General features: G+C 35.6%; 1 protein-coding gene across 3 annotated transcripts in view; it reads left to right on the top strand.

The window, feature by feature from the left end:
* LOC126738943 (polyhomeotic-proximal chromatin protein-like) overlaps nucleotides 1-13381 on the top strand; it is an 85987-nt gene extending 72606 nt beyond the window's left edge. For all 3 annotated transcript variants that reach the window (XM_050444438.1, XM_050444437.1, XM_050444439.1), the window contains exon 23: nucleotides 89-13381. In XM_050444438.1, coding sequence (XP_050300395.1) covers nucleotides 89-562 — 474 coding nt within the window. In that variant the 3' untranslated portion in view covers nucleotides 563-13381. The remainder of the gene's footprint in view (nucleotides 1-88) is intronic.
* The last annotated feature ends 485 nt before the right edge of the window (nucleotides 13382-13866 follow it).

The following is a 13866-nucleotide window of genomic DNA, read 5'->3' as shown; positions in this document are numbered from 1 at the left end:
TACTAATCTTCTAATAATGAGAATAAGAATGTTTGAAATTTAAATATTTCAATAATTATTATCTTATTGATTGGGATTTATTTCGTAGATGAACCGGGAACCAGGCGATCCGCCTACTAATAGCGAAGAATACGACGAGTGGGCGTGCATCCAGCGGGAACTGGGCTGTCTCCCACCGGATCACAAGGATCCCAACAACCACCACAATAACCATCATCACCATAACCACCACCATCATCATTCATCGACCCCGATTCACCATCATCACCTTCACAACCACTTGAAACGCACCTCGAGTAGCGACTCGCGACTGGAAACGTTAAAACGGTTTCGCGTCGACAAGAAAAAACATGACGCGATGGGCGTGGTTTCAGTGAGTCCGGGTCAATCAAAGTGCGGTTATGAGAGTGCCACGTCATCGCAGGCGAATAGCAGCAAAGAGGAGGAGTCGGATTGCACCAATAACAGTATCGATGAGCAGGTGCAGAGCGCCATCAATAGCATTTTGAATTTGCAACAGCAACAACAGCAGAGTTTGGATTTGGACGGGCTGCTGTCATGACGGCGAGTTGTATAGGTGATTTTTTTTTCAATTGTTTATTTATTTTACGGTAGAACTACTTTTATTGTTTTGTGGTGACTATAATGTTTGGCGGCCAGCGAGTTCAGTTTTTATAAGAATGGCACTTGGATTAAGAAATACAATGTCTCGTTTTTAATATGGGATATCGGTAGATTCGAGAGTTTATGTTAAAAGGAATTTGGTTTTTATAAAATGGTGTTTTTACGATTTTCTGCGATTAATAAAATAAGGAAGCCCACGACTTGTAACAGAGATATGAGAATAAGTTTTTATTTTAAATCTCTATAATCTGCATGTTTTGGCTAAGGTAAATTCTTACCTTTTTTAACAATGGAAGTGACAAATGTTTAAAGTTTTTTGAATTTTTTTTAATAGGGTGATGTAATAGTGTATTTTCACTATTGTTTTAGACAAAAAGATATCTTCGGGGATAGTTAAGATTTAACTTGAAGTGTCAGACATTTCTATTTATGCTTTTTTAATTTGGAATGTCAGACCAATGAAGTGATGTTTTATGAAAATTATTCACTATACTTATATATACATTAAAAAGGATTTTTTCTAAGGAAAATTATGTTGAAGTTGAGTTAATTAATTTAAAGATTTACAGATATACACATATCTACAATGTTATAGCAAACACAAAGATGATAGTATGATGATAGATAATTTCCTTTTTATATCTATTCACAATGTTTGATATACTAACCAAAGAAAATTATACATGTTCAGTTCAGTTTGTGGTTGACGAGCACTATTTTTTTATATACTTTGTCCTTAGTGCGGGCCTGTGCTGTGCGTGAAGCAAGAAACAAAATATCGGTTCCCGCCCGCCCTGTTTTTAGCACTTGCTTCTTGACTTTAGAATCGCCCGTAACTCTATGTCGGGGCTTTTTGTAATTTGTCGTTTTTAAGTTGTTCATGACAATTAAATTATTAAAGTTACCAGTATTTCATTCTATACAGTCCACTCACACGGAAACATGGTCCTTTCGAACGGGATAATAAACAATTTTGAACAATAAGTCATGAAGTAAATATTCCTAATTTCTACAAGTAAAATTCGGTAGCCATATTAGGCACGACGCAAATAAAGTAAAGCAGTAGTTCAGTCAATTATCGCATCAGTGAATCGAGGTTTTCGCGGCGGCTTGAGCTGGACAATTGTATCGTCGCGAGTGTTGATGGATGCAGAGACCTTGAAGCGGTGATGTATTACATTTGCATGGTTTATTTGAAGCGAATATTATTTTAATCCCGTTACCCATATTCATTGATTTTTCCGATATTAAATGCACTGTCTTGGTTGGGTGGTGCGTTTGGGAGTCATAATTTAATAGCAGATGTTTAATTTTAATCCAGATATTTATTGATTTTTGGTACCTAGTACTTATTCAGTTACTCAGTTATTATTGGCCTAGTCCACATTCAGGAATAAAAAATAAATATCTAGTTAAAATACAGGTTTAAGTAGGTATATAATAGCACGGTTTATACCCATAGCATTACGTTATTCATTGTAGGCATAGACGTTTGTTGTTAAGAAGTAAAGTCATATTCAGATGCGTACTTAGTAAAATTTTATATAATAAAAAAAAAATAAAAAGGAAATCATTATATAAAATGACTGATTCAGGGGATAATAGTGAAGTAAAACATTTAATTAAAAAGCGAGGTACCCTCAAAACTAAATTAACCCTTTTTGAAAAGTTTGTTGATGCATTTGAGATCTTACATTTAAATAGATCTACCACACCAGTGGAGCATTGTAAAATTCTAGAACTTGAAAATCGAATTAATGACATTGAAACGTTAATTAATAGTTTTGAGGAACTCCAAAATGACATTGATTGTCTTGTTGATGAACAGGCAGCACAATTAGTCGAGAGGGAAGAATTTTCGAATAGGTATTTTACAACTATTTCACGGGCAAAGGCGTTTCAAGCTGAATACGATTCAAATAATGCGGATCCAAGTGGATCAAGCTCTGTCAGATCGGGTTCCGTTATCGGCCGCATAAATACAGTTTCAGAAGGCGTTAAGTTGCCAGAAATTAAATTGCCAAAGTTTGACGGTACCTATGAGACATGGATGGAGTTTAGGGACATGTTCGAATCGTTAATTCATTCCAATATAAATATTAGTAATATTCAGAAATTGCATTATTTGCGGGCATCCTTAACTGGATCTGCACCTGTCGTTATACAAGCGTTGGATTTTAGCGCTAATAGTTATGACATGGCTTGGAACACATTGTGTGAAAGATTCAATAATAAAAATTTATTGATACAGAATCATTTAAAAGCAATATTTAACATGGAAAGCATTGTCATGGTTACTGCTGCTAGGGTTCGTTACATATATGAAAATTTGTACAAGCATTTAAATAGTCTTAAGCAACTAGGTGAACCTATTGAATCTTGGGACACGTTACTTATTTACATTGTTTCGAGTAAGCTCGATAAAAGTACGGCCCAAGAATGGGAAAAATACAAGTCAAATTGCGATGCGATTAATTTAAATTACTTTAAAGAATTTCTGAAAAGGCGCGCTAATCTGCTAGAAACCATTGAAACCACAGAGCAAAATAAGCGAGTCAACGAAAAACATAGCAATATTCGAGAAAATTCCAACAATACAGGTAATTACTCAAAAGGCAAAACATACAATTATTCCCGAGGATTAACCAGCGCGAATAAACCCTCTGATTCAAACAAAACAAAATTTGCGTGCTATAATTGCAAAAGGGATCATAGTCTTTTTTACTGCCCAGACTTCTTAAAACTAGGGACTTTTGATCGCGTAAACAAAATCAAGGAATTAAGTCTTTGTTTAAATTGCTTGAAGCGCAACCATCTGACAAGGGATTGCAATTGGTCTGGTTGTAAGATCTGCGGAGCAAAACACAATACAATTTTACATGATCATGGTAGGGACGATAGGGAAAAGGCTGGAACAATGTCGCATTTGTGTAAAGAAAGCGGCATAAGCGAAAATGAAACCTCAGAAATTACCAATGCAAGTTTTACTAATTGCGGTATAGCAACAACTCAGCAAGCAGTATTATCCACAGCCAAGGTGAAAGCATTTGGTAAAGACAAGAGTTTTGTAGTAGTTAGAGCATTGTTGGATTGCGGTTCGCAGTCAAGTTTCATCACAACAAATTTATGCGAAAAACTAAAATTAGAAAAAACAAGCACGAATTTGGCGGTTTCTGGTATAGGCGAAAAAATTTCATACGTTAAATATAGGTGCGACCTAAAAATTCAATCAGTAAATAGTGATCTTACGTTCAATATGTCATGTTTTGTTTTGGATAAAATAACTTCAGACTTACCTGAGACACCTATTGACATGCAAAAAATACAGATTCCTTTAAACATTGAGCTCGCTGACTCGGATTTTTATTCCCCTTCGCCTATCGACATTTTGTTAGGGGCAGACATTTTTTGGCAGATTTTAAGTGTGGGCCAGATTAATATTGGTTATCCTAGCCCTGTTTTACAAAACACCCACCTTGGCTGGGTGGTTGCTGGCGGATTTCAACCATCAAATAATGCAAAAATTCGTTGTAACTTTTCTAAAAATGTTGACATTCAGGAACAACTTTCCAAGTTTTGGGAAGTTGAAGAGATCGAAATAAAAAAAATATTTTCGGCTGAAGAGCAAGCATGTGAGGACAATTTTGTCACCAATGTATATACGAATAATGATGGTAGATACGTTGTATCATTACCTCTTAAAAAACCATCTGAAGCGTTAGGTAATTCTCGCGACTTAGCTTTCAAACGTTTTTTGTCATTGGAGCGCAAGCTTATGACTAATGATCGATTAAGAAAATTATACATAGATTTTCTAAAAATTTATGAGCAATTAGGACATATGTCTCAAGTAAAATTCGAAGACGACAAAAATATCGGTTATTTTATGCCTCATCATGGTGTATTAAAAAATTCGAGTGATACTACCAAATTACGTGTTGTTTTTAACGCGTCTAGTCCAAGCACCACAGGACTATCTTTAAATGACATTCAGATGGCTGGTCCAACTATCCAACAGGATTTATTATCCATTATTTTACGGTTTCGTACACGAAATATTGTCCTATCAAGTGATATAAAGATGATGTACCGCCAGATACTAATCAATCCCGAGCAACGTCATTTACAGAAAATATTTTGGCGTTCCGATCCCAATGAGGATGTTAAAATATTTGAATTAAATACGGTTACCTATGGTACTACTGCCGCTAGTTTTTTAGCCATACGTTGCCTTTTTGAGGTTGCAAATGAATGCGAACGCGATTTCCCCTTAATTGCTAATATAATTCGTAATGATATGTACGTTGATGATTTATTGACAACTGTAGATAATAGAGACGAGGCTGAGTATATATCTAATAATATTAATAGAATTTTACTTAAGCATGGATTTGAATTAAGAAAGTGGAATTCAAATGATCAGTATGTTATCCGTAACTTAGAATCCGAAAATAGGTTGGTAGAGTTTTATTCCAATAAGGCGCAGGAAAATTCAGTTTTAGGCTTAACTTGGAACAGCTCACTTGATATTTTAAAATATAATATTAATCAACCCAGCCTTTCGAAAAAACTAATAACCAAGCGTGTTATTCTTTCCAGTATCGCTACTACCTTCGATCCCTTAGGTCTGGTCAGCCCTTGTATTATTATAGCCAAGGTGCTTTTACAGAAATTATGGTGTGAAAATTTAGGCTGGGATCAACCGGTTCCTGATCATATAAGTAATTCTTGGTTAGAATGGTACTCGAATCTTGAAGCCATAAATAGTTTAAATATCGAACGGAAGGTTGTTTGTGAAAATCCAGTTAAAATCAGTTTACACGGTTTTGCTGATGCTTGTCAGACTAGTTACGGTGCGTGCGTATACGTTATATCTGAAAATAATTTAGGAGAGCGTTTTTCTAATTTACTATGCGCCAAATCAAAGGTAGCTCCAGTTAAACATCTAACAATGCCACGGTTAGAGCTATGTGCGGCACTAACACTGGCTCAGTTATTAGAAAAGGTGTTAAAATCATTAAATATTAAAATTGACCAAACATTTTGTTGGTCTGACTCCACTATAGTGATGGGATGGTTGCGCGCATCCCCACATTTATTAAAACCGTTTGTAGCCAATCGCGTGGCGGAAATTCAGAAGTTAACGGCTAACTTTGAGTGGAGACATGTACCATCTTTGGATAATGCAGCCGACATAGTTTCGAGAGGATTACCTCCTCAACAGCTGTGTTCTTCTCGTATGTGGTTTCATGGCCCCGATTGGCTAGACAAAGATATTATTCATTGGCCTAATAAACAGACCTCAGTAATCGATTTACCAGAAATTCGTACTACATTAACTTCCTCAGTAAGCAAAATAGAGTCCTACTCATTCGAGCGTTTTTCTGATTTTTTAAAATTAAAAAGGACTTTTGCTTGGGATCTAAGATTTTTAAAAAATTGTAAAAATAAGCCCGAAAACCGAATATTACTTCCGTACTTGACATTGGATGAACTTGAAAATAGTCTTTACTTTATAATTAGGATAGCTCAAAGGGAGTCCTTTCCGGAGGAATATCTTACTCTCACCAAAGGTAACGATTTGCCTTCTAATAGCCGTGTTTTAAGCTTGCACCCATTCATTGATAAGAACGGTTTAATAAGGGTAGGCGGCAGATTATCCAATTCAGACTTTTCATACTCAAAAAAGCATCCTTTGTTACTTTGCACTAAACATTATATTACTAAATTAATTTTTGAAAGCACCCATAAAAGATTATTTCATGCAGGGCCTCAGTACTTACTGTCTTCAATAAGAAACACCTTTTGGCCCATATCAGGTCGTAGTTATGCGCGAAAAATTGTAAAAGAATGCGTAACGTGTGCCAGATTTAGCGGTGCCAAAATTCAGCCGCTTATGGGTGATTTACCAGCGGTAAGAGTTCGGCCTTCAGGCCCATTTAGCGTTATAGGAGTTGACTATGCCGGACCTTTCTGGATGAAAGATAGGCGAGGTCGCGGTTGCAGACCAATTAAATGTTGGGTAGCCCTTTTTATTTGCTTCACGACCCGGGCTATACACTTAGAAATTGTCTTGTCTCTTAGTACCGATGACTTTATGCAATCCTTTTATCGTTTTATAAGCCGTCGTGGTAAGCCGGCCCAGGTATTCTCCGATAACGGAACCAACTTTGTCAGAGCTAATCGCGAAATGTTAGAATTGAGTGTTTTTTTTAAGACTCATAGCCTGGATATCATCGAAAAGGCTTCCCATTTAGATATTGATTGGCATTTCATCCCAGCCAATTCGCCACACTTTGGGGGTATTTGGGAAGCGGGGGTAAAGAGCTTAAAATATCATGTTAAGCGTACAATAGGCGAGCATAAGTTGTTTTTTTATGATTTTCAAACGTTACTTATTAGGATCGAGGCAGTGCTCAATTCTAGACCCCTTACTCCATTAACCACTGATCCCGACGATTTAACCTGTCTCTCTCCCTCCCACTTTTTAATTGGAAGACCAATGGAAACCATACCCGAATTACCAATCAGCGACATTAAAGAAAACAGACTCAGTCAATATCAACTTCTGCAAAAATTGTACGAGCACTTTTGGAGCAGATGGAGTCGCGAATACATCCATGAGTTGCAGCAAAGGCACAAATGGAAAAGGTCATCAGGAAACGTTGACATTGGACAGCTGGTCTTAATAAGGGATGAAAATCTACCGCCTACCAGATGGCGCTTGGGACGAGTTCTTAAGTTAATACCAGGCAAGGATGGTATTAACCGTGTTGCTTTTGTGAAGACGGCAGACAGTGAACTTTCTCGTGCGGTAACTAGACTTTGCCCACTTCCCATTGAAAGTTAACCCAGGACTTTCAAGGCCGGGGGCATGTTCAGTTCAGTTTGTGGTTGACGAGCACTATTTTTTTATATACTTTGTCCTTAGTGCGGGCCTGTGCTGTGCGTGAAGCAAGAAACAAAATATCGGTTCCCGCCCGCCCTGTTTTTAGCACTTGCTTCTTGACTTTAGAATCGCCCGTAACTCTATGTCGGGGCTTTTTGTAATTTGTCGTTTTTAAGTTGTTCATGACAATTAAATTATTAAAGTTACCAGTATTTCATTCTATACAGTCCACTCACACGGAAACAATACAAGATTAAAAAACATTACAATTAGTTTACGAAAACATCGTTTTTCTCGCTACCCTGTCATTTTAAATTATATAAAGTAAGCAAATTAAAACAAATCTAATTTAGTTACTCCATGTTTCTTTCACTTTTTCAATTTTCTATATAATAACATTTAGTTTTTCCATCAAATAACCTAACAAACTAATAAGCATGCTTCAGGTCACTATTATGTTGAAATATTGAAACAGCATCATTTGGATACGCAAATGAAGACGATTTTCTTCTAATCATCGATAGTCAAATTAATGAAAGCAGGAATCCGCAAAATTAACACGTTAACCGCCATGAGCCTCATTAAATGCATACTCCAGACCTAGAGGTACAATTATATATTTACTTTAAGTATGTTCAAGAAACCGTACAAACAGAATAAAAACCCTAAGGACTAAGAAAATAGGCACATAGAGGTACGAGGGCGGGTCAATTATGTGTTACCGTGACTTTTTAGATGAAAGGCGGGTTTTTATATAAAAGTTATTTTATTTTTCAACATAGTCTCCTTTGAGTTCTATACACTTAGTCCAACGTTTCTACAATTTTTTTATCCCTTCGGTCGCCATGACTTTATTGGCTGACAAATCCACCTTTGCCTTCTTGGGCGCCGATTCACCCCGAGAAATCCACTGTTTTGACTGCTGTTTGGTCTTCGGCGTGTTGTGGCGCAGCTTGTTCAAATTTTGACAGGCGTCAACTGACAGTTCTCTGTTGACAGGAGCAGAGTAGCCATTTCCATTAAAGGGCGGGAAATTCAAAAAGTCACGGACTTATTGACCCGTCCTCGTATATTAAAGAAATCAGTTATTTTCTTAACATTTTATGTTTAACAAAAAAACATGATACACAAAAGGCCGATTTGCACCAGATCGATCGTGGAGTCTTATGTTGTGCTACTTTTCTTCCTAATCCTTCTGAGTATCTGTCATGACATACTAAGCATCTCAACCTCTTTCCCTTATTTTTCAGCTCATGAAAAGTATACTACAAAAACACATTCTTGGACTGGCGGATCATTAGCATTATACAGTATCGGACAAAATTAGAGAGACTCGACTACGTACGTCTTTTATGTAAGATAAAAATGATTAAATTCCTCTTTTTCTGCTGAAGGATGTTATGTTTTGAAGTAGTTTAAAAAGGCACTAAAATAAATTAAAAAAAAACATTTCTCAAGATTTATTAGGAAAAATAAAAAAATGCAAAAAATTCTGTGCGAGAAAATTAGAGAGACTTATCCTTAAAGTACATTTGTACCCTATACTAATGAAACTAACCTAATACTTTGTCCAGTACCCTTTATTCTGGATAACTTTTTCACATCGATCCAATGAGATTCGAAATTACAGCCGGATCCATTGATTTCCAGGCATTCTCGATTTCTTCAAATAATTGAGCACGATTCCCGATGTTTTTAGTGCGAATCTTTTTCTCTATAATCTCCCAAAGATTTTCAATTGGGTTCAAGTCCGGCGATTGCGGTGGCCATTTTAAAACTTGAATTTTGTTAGCCAAAAACCATTCCTTCACAAGTTTGGCCGTATGTTTGGGGTCGTTATCGTGTCGGAACGTGAATCTTAGCGGCATTTCCCATTCGGCGTAAGGCGACATTACATCTTCCAGTATAGTCCGATACATAAATCTATCCATAGTGCCCTCAATTTTGTGGATAGGACCCATTCCATAACCCGAAAAACAACCCCAAACCATTAAATTGCCACCTCCGTGCTTCACAGTACCAGAAACATATTTTGGATCAAGCCTTTTGTTTGCTGGGCGATGTACGAACTGCGCTCCATCACTTCCAAAAATATTATATTTAGACTCGTCACTAAACAAAACCTTATTCCAGTCCTTAGCTGTCCAGTAACGGTGACGTGTTGCATATAACATTCTAGCAGCTACATTTTTTTTGATAGATGGGGTTTTTTTGCTGGTCTCCTTCCAGGAAGCCCCGCTTCCACTAATCGCCGCTGCACAGTCCTGGATGAAACCCCAGGCGCCTCCAATTCAGCCAAAATCTGTGTTGAAGATAGACGCGGATTATTCTGACTTAGTCGTTTAATTCTCCTGTCCAGCAGTACTGAGGTTTTTCTCTTGCGGCCACCTCTTTTAAGGTTTGTCACTCTTCCACGGAGCTGATAATTTTTTATTGTTCTGGAAACCATTTGTTTACTGACGTTGAATTGCTCTTTTATTAATTTTTGTGAGCGAGTTATAGGCTTCTATAATTTTTTCTTTTAGGTCTATGGAATAATGTTTACCACGAGGCATTGCTAATGATATTCTCAAACTAATAAACAGAAATTAAACTAATCGCGACTTCAGCGAAACTAAATACAAAATGAGTCTCTTTAATTCTGTCGCAGTAATTTTTTATCAATGTTAAAAACATTCTTTAAATAAATGTAAACATGAGCTACAAAAATGAATTGTTGATAATAGAATTCTTGTCAACTCCGGTATACACTGCTTAACAAATATTAATATTATTTCAAGTACAAAAAATTGGAGTTGGCAAATAGAGAAGTCTCTCTAATTTTGTCCGATACTGTATATGTACAGGGTGTTACAAAAATCGGTGCAAATATTTTAAGAACGTATTGTTGGGGTTAAAATAAGACTTTTTTTTCTATAAACATGTGTCCTAAAATGCTCTCCCTCAGAGCTATAGCCCACGCAAATTGCTTGAAGAAAATCGATTTTTTGGAACACTGACTACAGTTATACGTAAAACTTTTGGAAATCTGTATTTCTTCGTTTTTGGGGTCCTCTTGACATTTTCCGTCCCAAAAATGGTGTAAACCCAATTTTAGGAAAGGAATCGGGGGGAGGGCTTACCCTTATGATGGCCCATATCTTATGTTTCCAATAATAAATTTGAAAATGTAGAACACATTCTAATTAGCCATGGAAAAATCTAAAATTATCGTTTTTTTCATTTTTGGATAAAATTAACTCAACTTGACAAAAAATTAAACAGTCACAGCCCACTTCGTTTTTTTTTTTAAATTTAATAGATTAATAGGGTTTAATAATACTGCGCTTTCGTTTATCAGCGATTTTCTCGAAAACGCTTAATTATGTGGAAAAAATGCAAGAGACAAAAAATGTATATTTTTTCATGGCGAACTAGCTGGTGTTGCTAGATTTTTAAATTTCTTATAGGAAATATAAGATACGGGCCATCAGAAGGGTAAGCTTCCCTGAATCCTCCCCTAAAATTGGATTTACACCATTTTTGGGACGGAAAATAAAAATAGCACCCAAAAAACGGGGACATACAAATTTTCAGAAGAATTGATGCATAATTGTAGTTACAATTTCAAATAATCGATTTTCTTCAAGCAATTTGTGTGGACTGTAGCTCTGAGAGGGTGCATTTAGGACAAATGTTTATAGGAAAAAAACCCTGTATATAACGTTAAATCATTATCATATCATAGGCGTAGTATGTGGGACGATCCATCGTCTGAACTGCATCTTCTTCGTTGTCGTCATCCTCCACCTTATTTCTTCGCCATACAATTGCACCTCAACATTTGCTTCCATAAATATTTCTAACGTTGACGTCATCTTCCTAAAACCATGTTTAAAGCTTCTTCTGGAGAGAACCCCCGTCTGAAAAAAAAGATGCCACTAGATACTAGCGTTGCCATATGGCAAGAAGCAAAATATTGTAAAAGTTCGCTTTTTTCGTGGGTTGTCAATTATTATTACAGAGGGAAAAATGACCTTTCTAATAAAGCATAATTGTTACTCTAGCCACTCAGTTCTAATAGTTATCCAGAAGTAATTGACAAATTGAGATACTTACGCAAATCTTATTTCCATTTTCACCACTAACAAAAACGGTGACTATAAAATCTCACAAACCCCAACGAATTAAGTTTTTGTTACAGGTATATCTTCAACTCACTTATTTGCTGCAGATCGGCACGTTCTTGGAAACAAAACAAACTAACATAACCTCAAAACAGTGTTGTGCTTTTGACGTAAAGCAAATGTACTAGAATTGTTTCCAAAAATGTATTGTCAGTTCTTAGGATTGATTTTTTTGGTTTTGATTTTTTGAATAGATACTGGGTCATCAAAGTTGAATCTTTTTTTAATTTCAAAACATAGCTCCACCTAAAAACTTACTTAAGATGTTTTAAATTAGATCAGGGATGTGGTTTTCTAGTGAAATACTATACTACATGGATTGCATCCAGCGGTAAATAATTTTCTGGATAAAAAGAAACTTGATTTAACGGTCTTTCATTAATATAGGTATGATTCATAAAGTTTCAAAGAATAGTTTTTTACAAGATTGTAATCCTATTTAGCAAAACAAGCATTTTAAAACCTTCAGATTGAAATTCTAGGTTCATTTTATTAACAATATCTAAAATATATGATAAAAAAGAGAAATACAGATTAAAAGTTTGATTGTTTCAAGCATTTAATATATTTTTGGCCTTTTTAATATTTTCTACCAATGCCTGGTTAATAAAAAATAACTGTAAAGCTGCCCATTGTTCCAGGATCCTGTCCACTACCAACTGAAGACTTAACCACCTTGTTTGAGATGGTCTTAAGATTGCATGTGGCAGCCAAATAGATTTTTGCGAGGAATTTTGTTTTCGTCGAAAAATTTTGAATTAGCTTCGTACATTCCACTTGACGTGCCATTCTCAATTTTAATTCTTACCGAGTAATTCCATCCGAAATTGCTTTTAAGCATATTTTACAGAAAGCTTCATCTTTTTTATTTGGGTTTCTAGTTCTAACCAAATAGAAAACTTTTCGTTTTTAAGACAGGAGTCCATCAGATATCCATTTTTTCTAGCTAGTCTCGTACTTTACTAATATAATTATTGTATAATATATAAAACCAAAAGTATGTAGTGTTACACAAACATACAGAGAAACACAAACAAATAGTCTCTTATGGACTGCATGAATGCTGAATGCAGCGTCACAACTGCTGTTGTAAACAAAATAAAGAAACAGGAACTCGATACCTCCGCGTGATTCCCCGCGTAATCTCACCTGAATTTATCGAATAGAGAGTTCAGGCACTACGCTGAGGGCCCATAAATCAACATTTTTAAGTCGTATTTATTAAATATTAGTTTACTAGCTTATTGGGATTGTTGTATTCTTGGGTTGTATTGATTAAACCAATGCTTGTGAATATGTAATATGATTTTAGCTATTGTAGTAATCGCGTAATAGCCAATGTCCAATTGTAATAGGTCTAGTACAATTGAGGGGTCCAATGCATAAACCAGTTAAGTCACATGAGGAGAAATGTTGAGGAAACATAAAAAACATTTTTTATGTAAATTTCTTAGTTACTGAAAATTTTCGCATTTTGTTGTCATTTGCAGATGATTCTGCTGCATTATTTTTTAAATATTTCAATATCTTAATCAAAAAAAATAAATGAGCTATAAGGGAAATATTAATGGACTTGACTCATAAACTGATGGAGGGAGACTGTTTCACTACACTTAAATAATATTTCACTATCTAGTTTTTCATAGCGCATGATTCGATATTTTGAAATCGTAAGTTTGTTGTTCTTCCTTAAAGGATTCTTTACAAAAAACTGTTGCAAATGGACCTTGAAATTTAAAAATATATCCTGCTCTACAGAAACGACTTTAAAGTTTTTGTTTGTATTTTCAATAATCAAATAATTTGAGTACTCTTGAGGAAGATATATTTTGTCGTGCTTTCTTTTTTGTATTTCTATGGCTCCAAAGCTCCTATCGCATGGAAGGAAACTATGTCCGGGTTCGGGGTACCTGTGCTGTATTAGCCTAAATCTTGCAGTAGTTACCAATAAAGTATAAAGGAACTGCACTAAAACAAAATTTTTGTTTTGCTACGAACAGTTGTTAGAAAACATGTATATATCAGTTACTTCTTCTTTAATGTGGTTATTTAGAAAATTATATAGCAGACCGGCTACATCATTTTGTCCTTTAGCGGCCAGTGTTTCATCATACACATAAAAAAAAACTTTCCAGTACTTCCTACATGGACACAAAAATTATATACCCAAAGTTGAATTTTGTAAAA

Source organism: Anthonomus grandis, chromosome 7, assembly GCF_022605725.1.
Source record: "Anthonomus grandis grandis chromosome 7, icAntGran1.3, whole genome shotgun sequence".
In the NCBI taxonomy this organism is placed as follows: Eukaryota; Metazoa; Arthropoda; class Insecta; order Coleoptera; family Curculionidae; genus Anthonomus; species Anthonomus grandis.
Note: the sequence above shows the minus strand (reverse complement) of the source record. Positions and strands in the feature narration are given on the sequence as shown.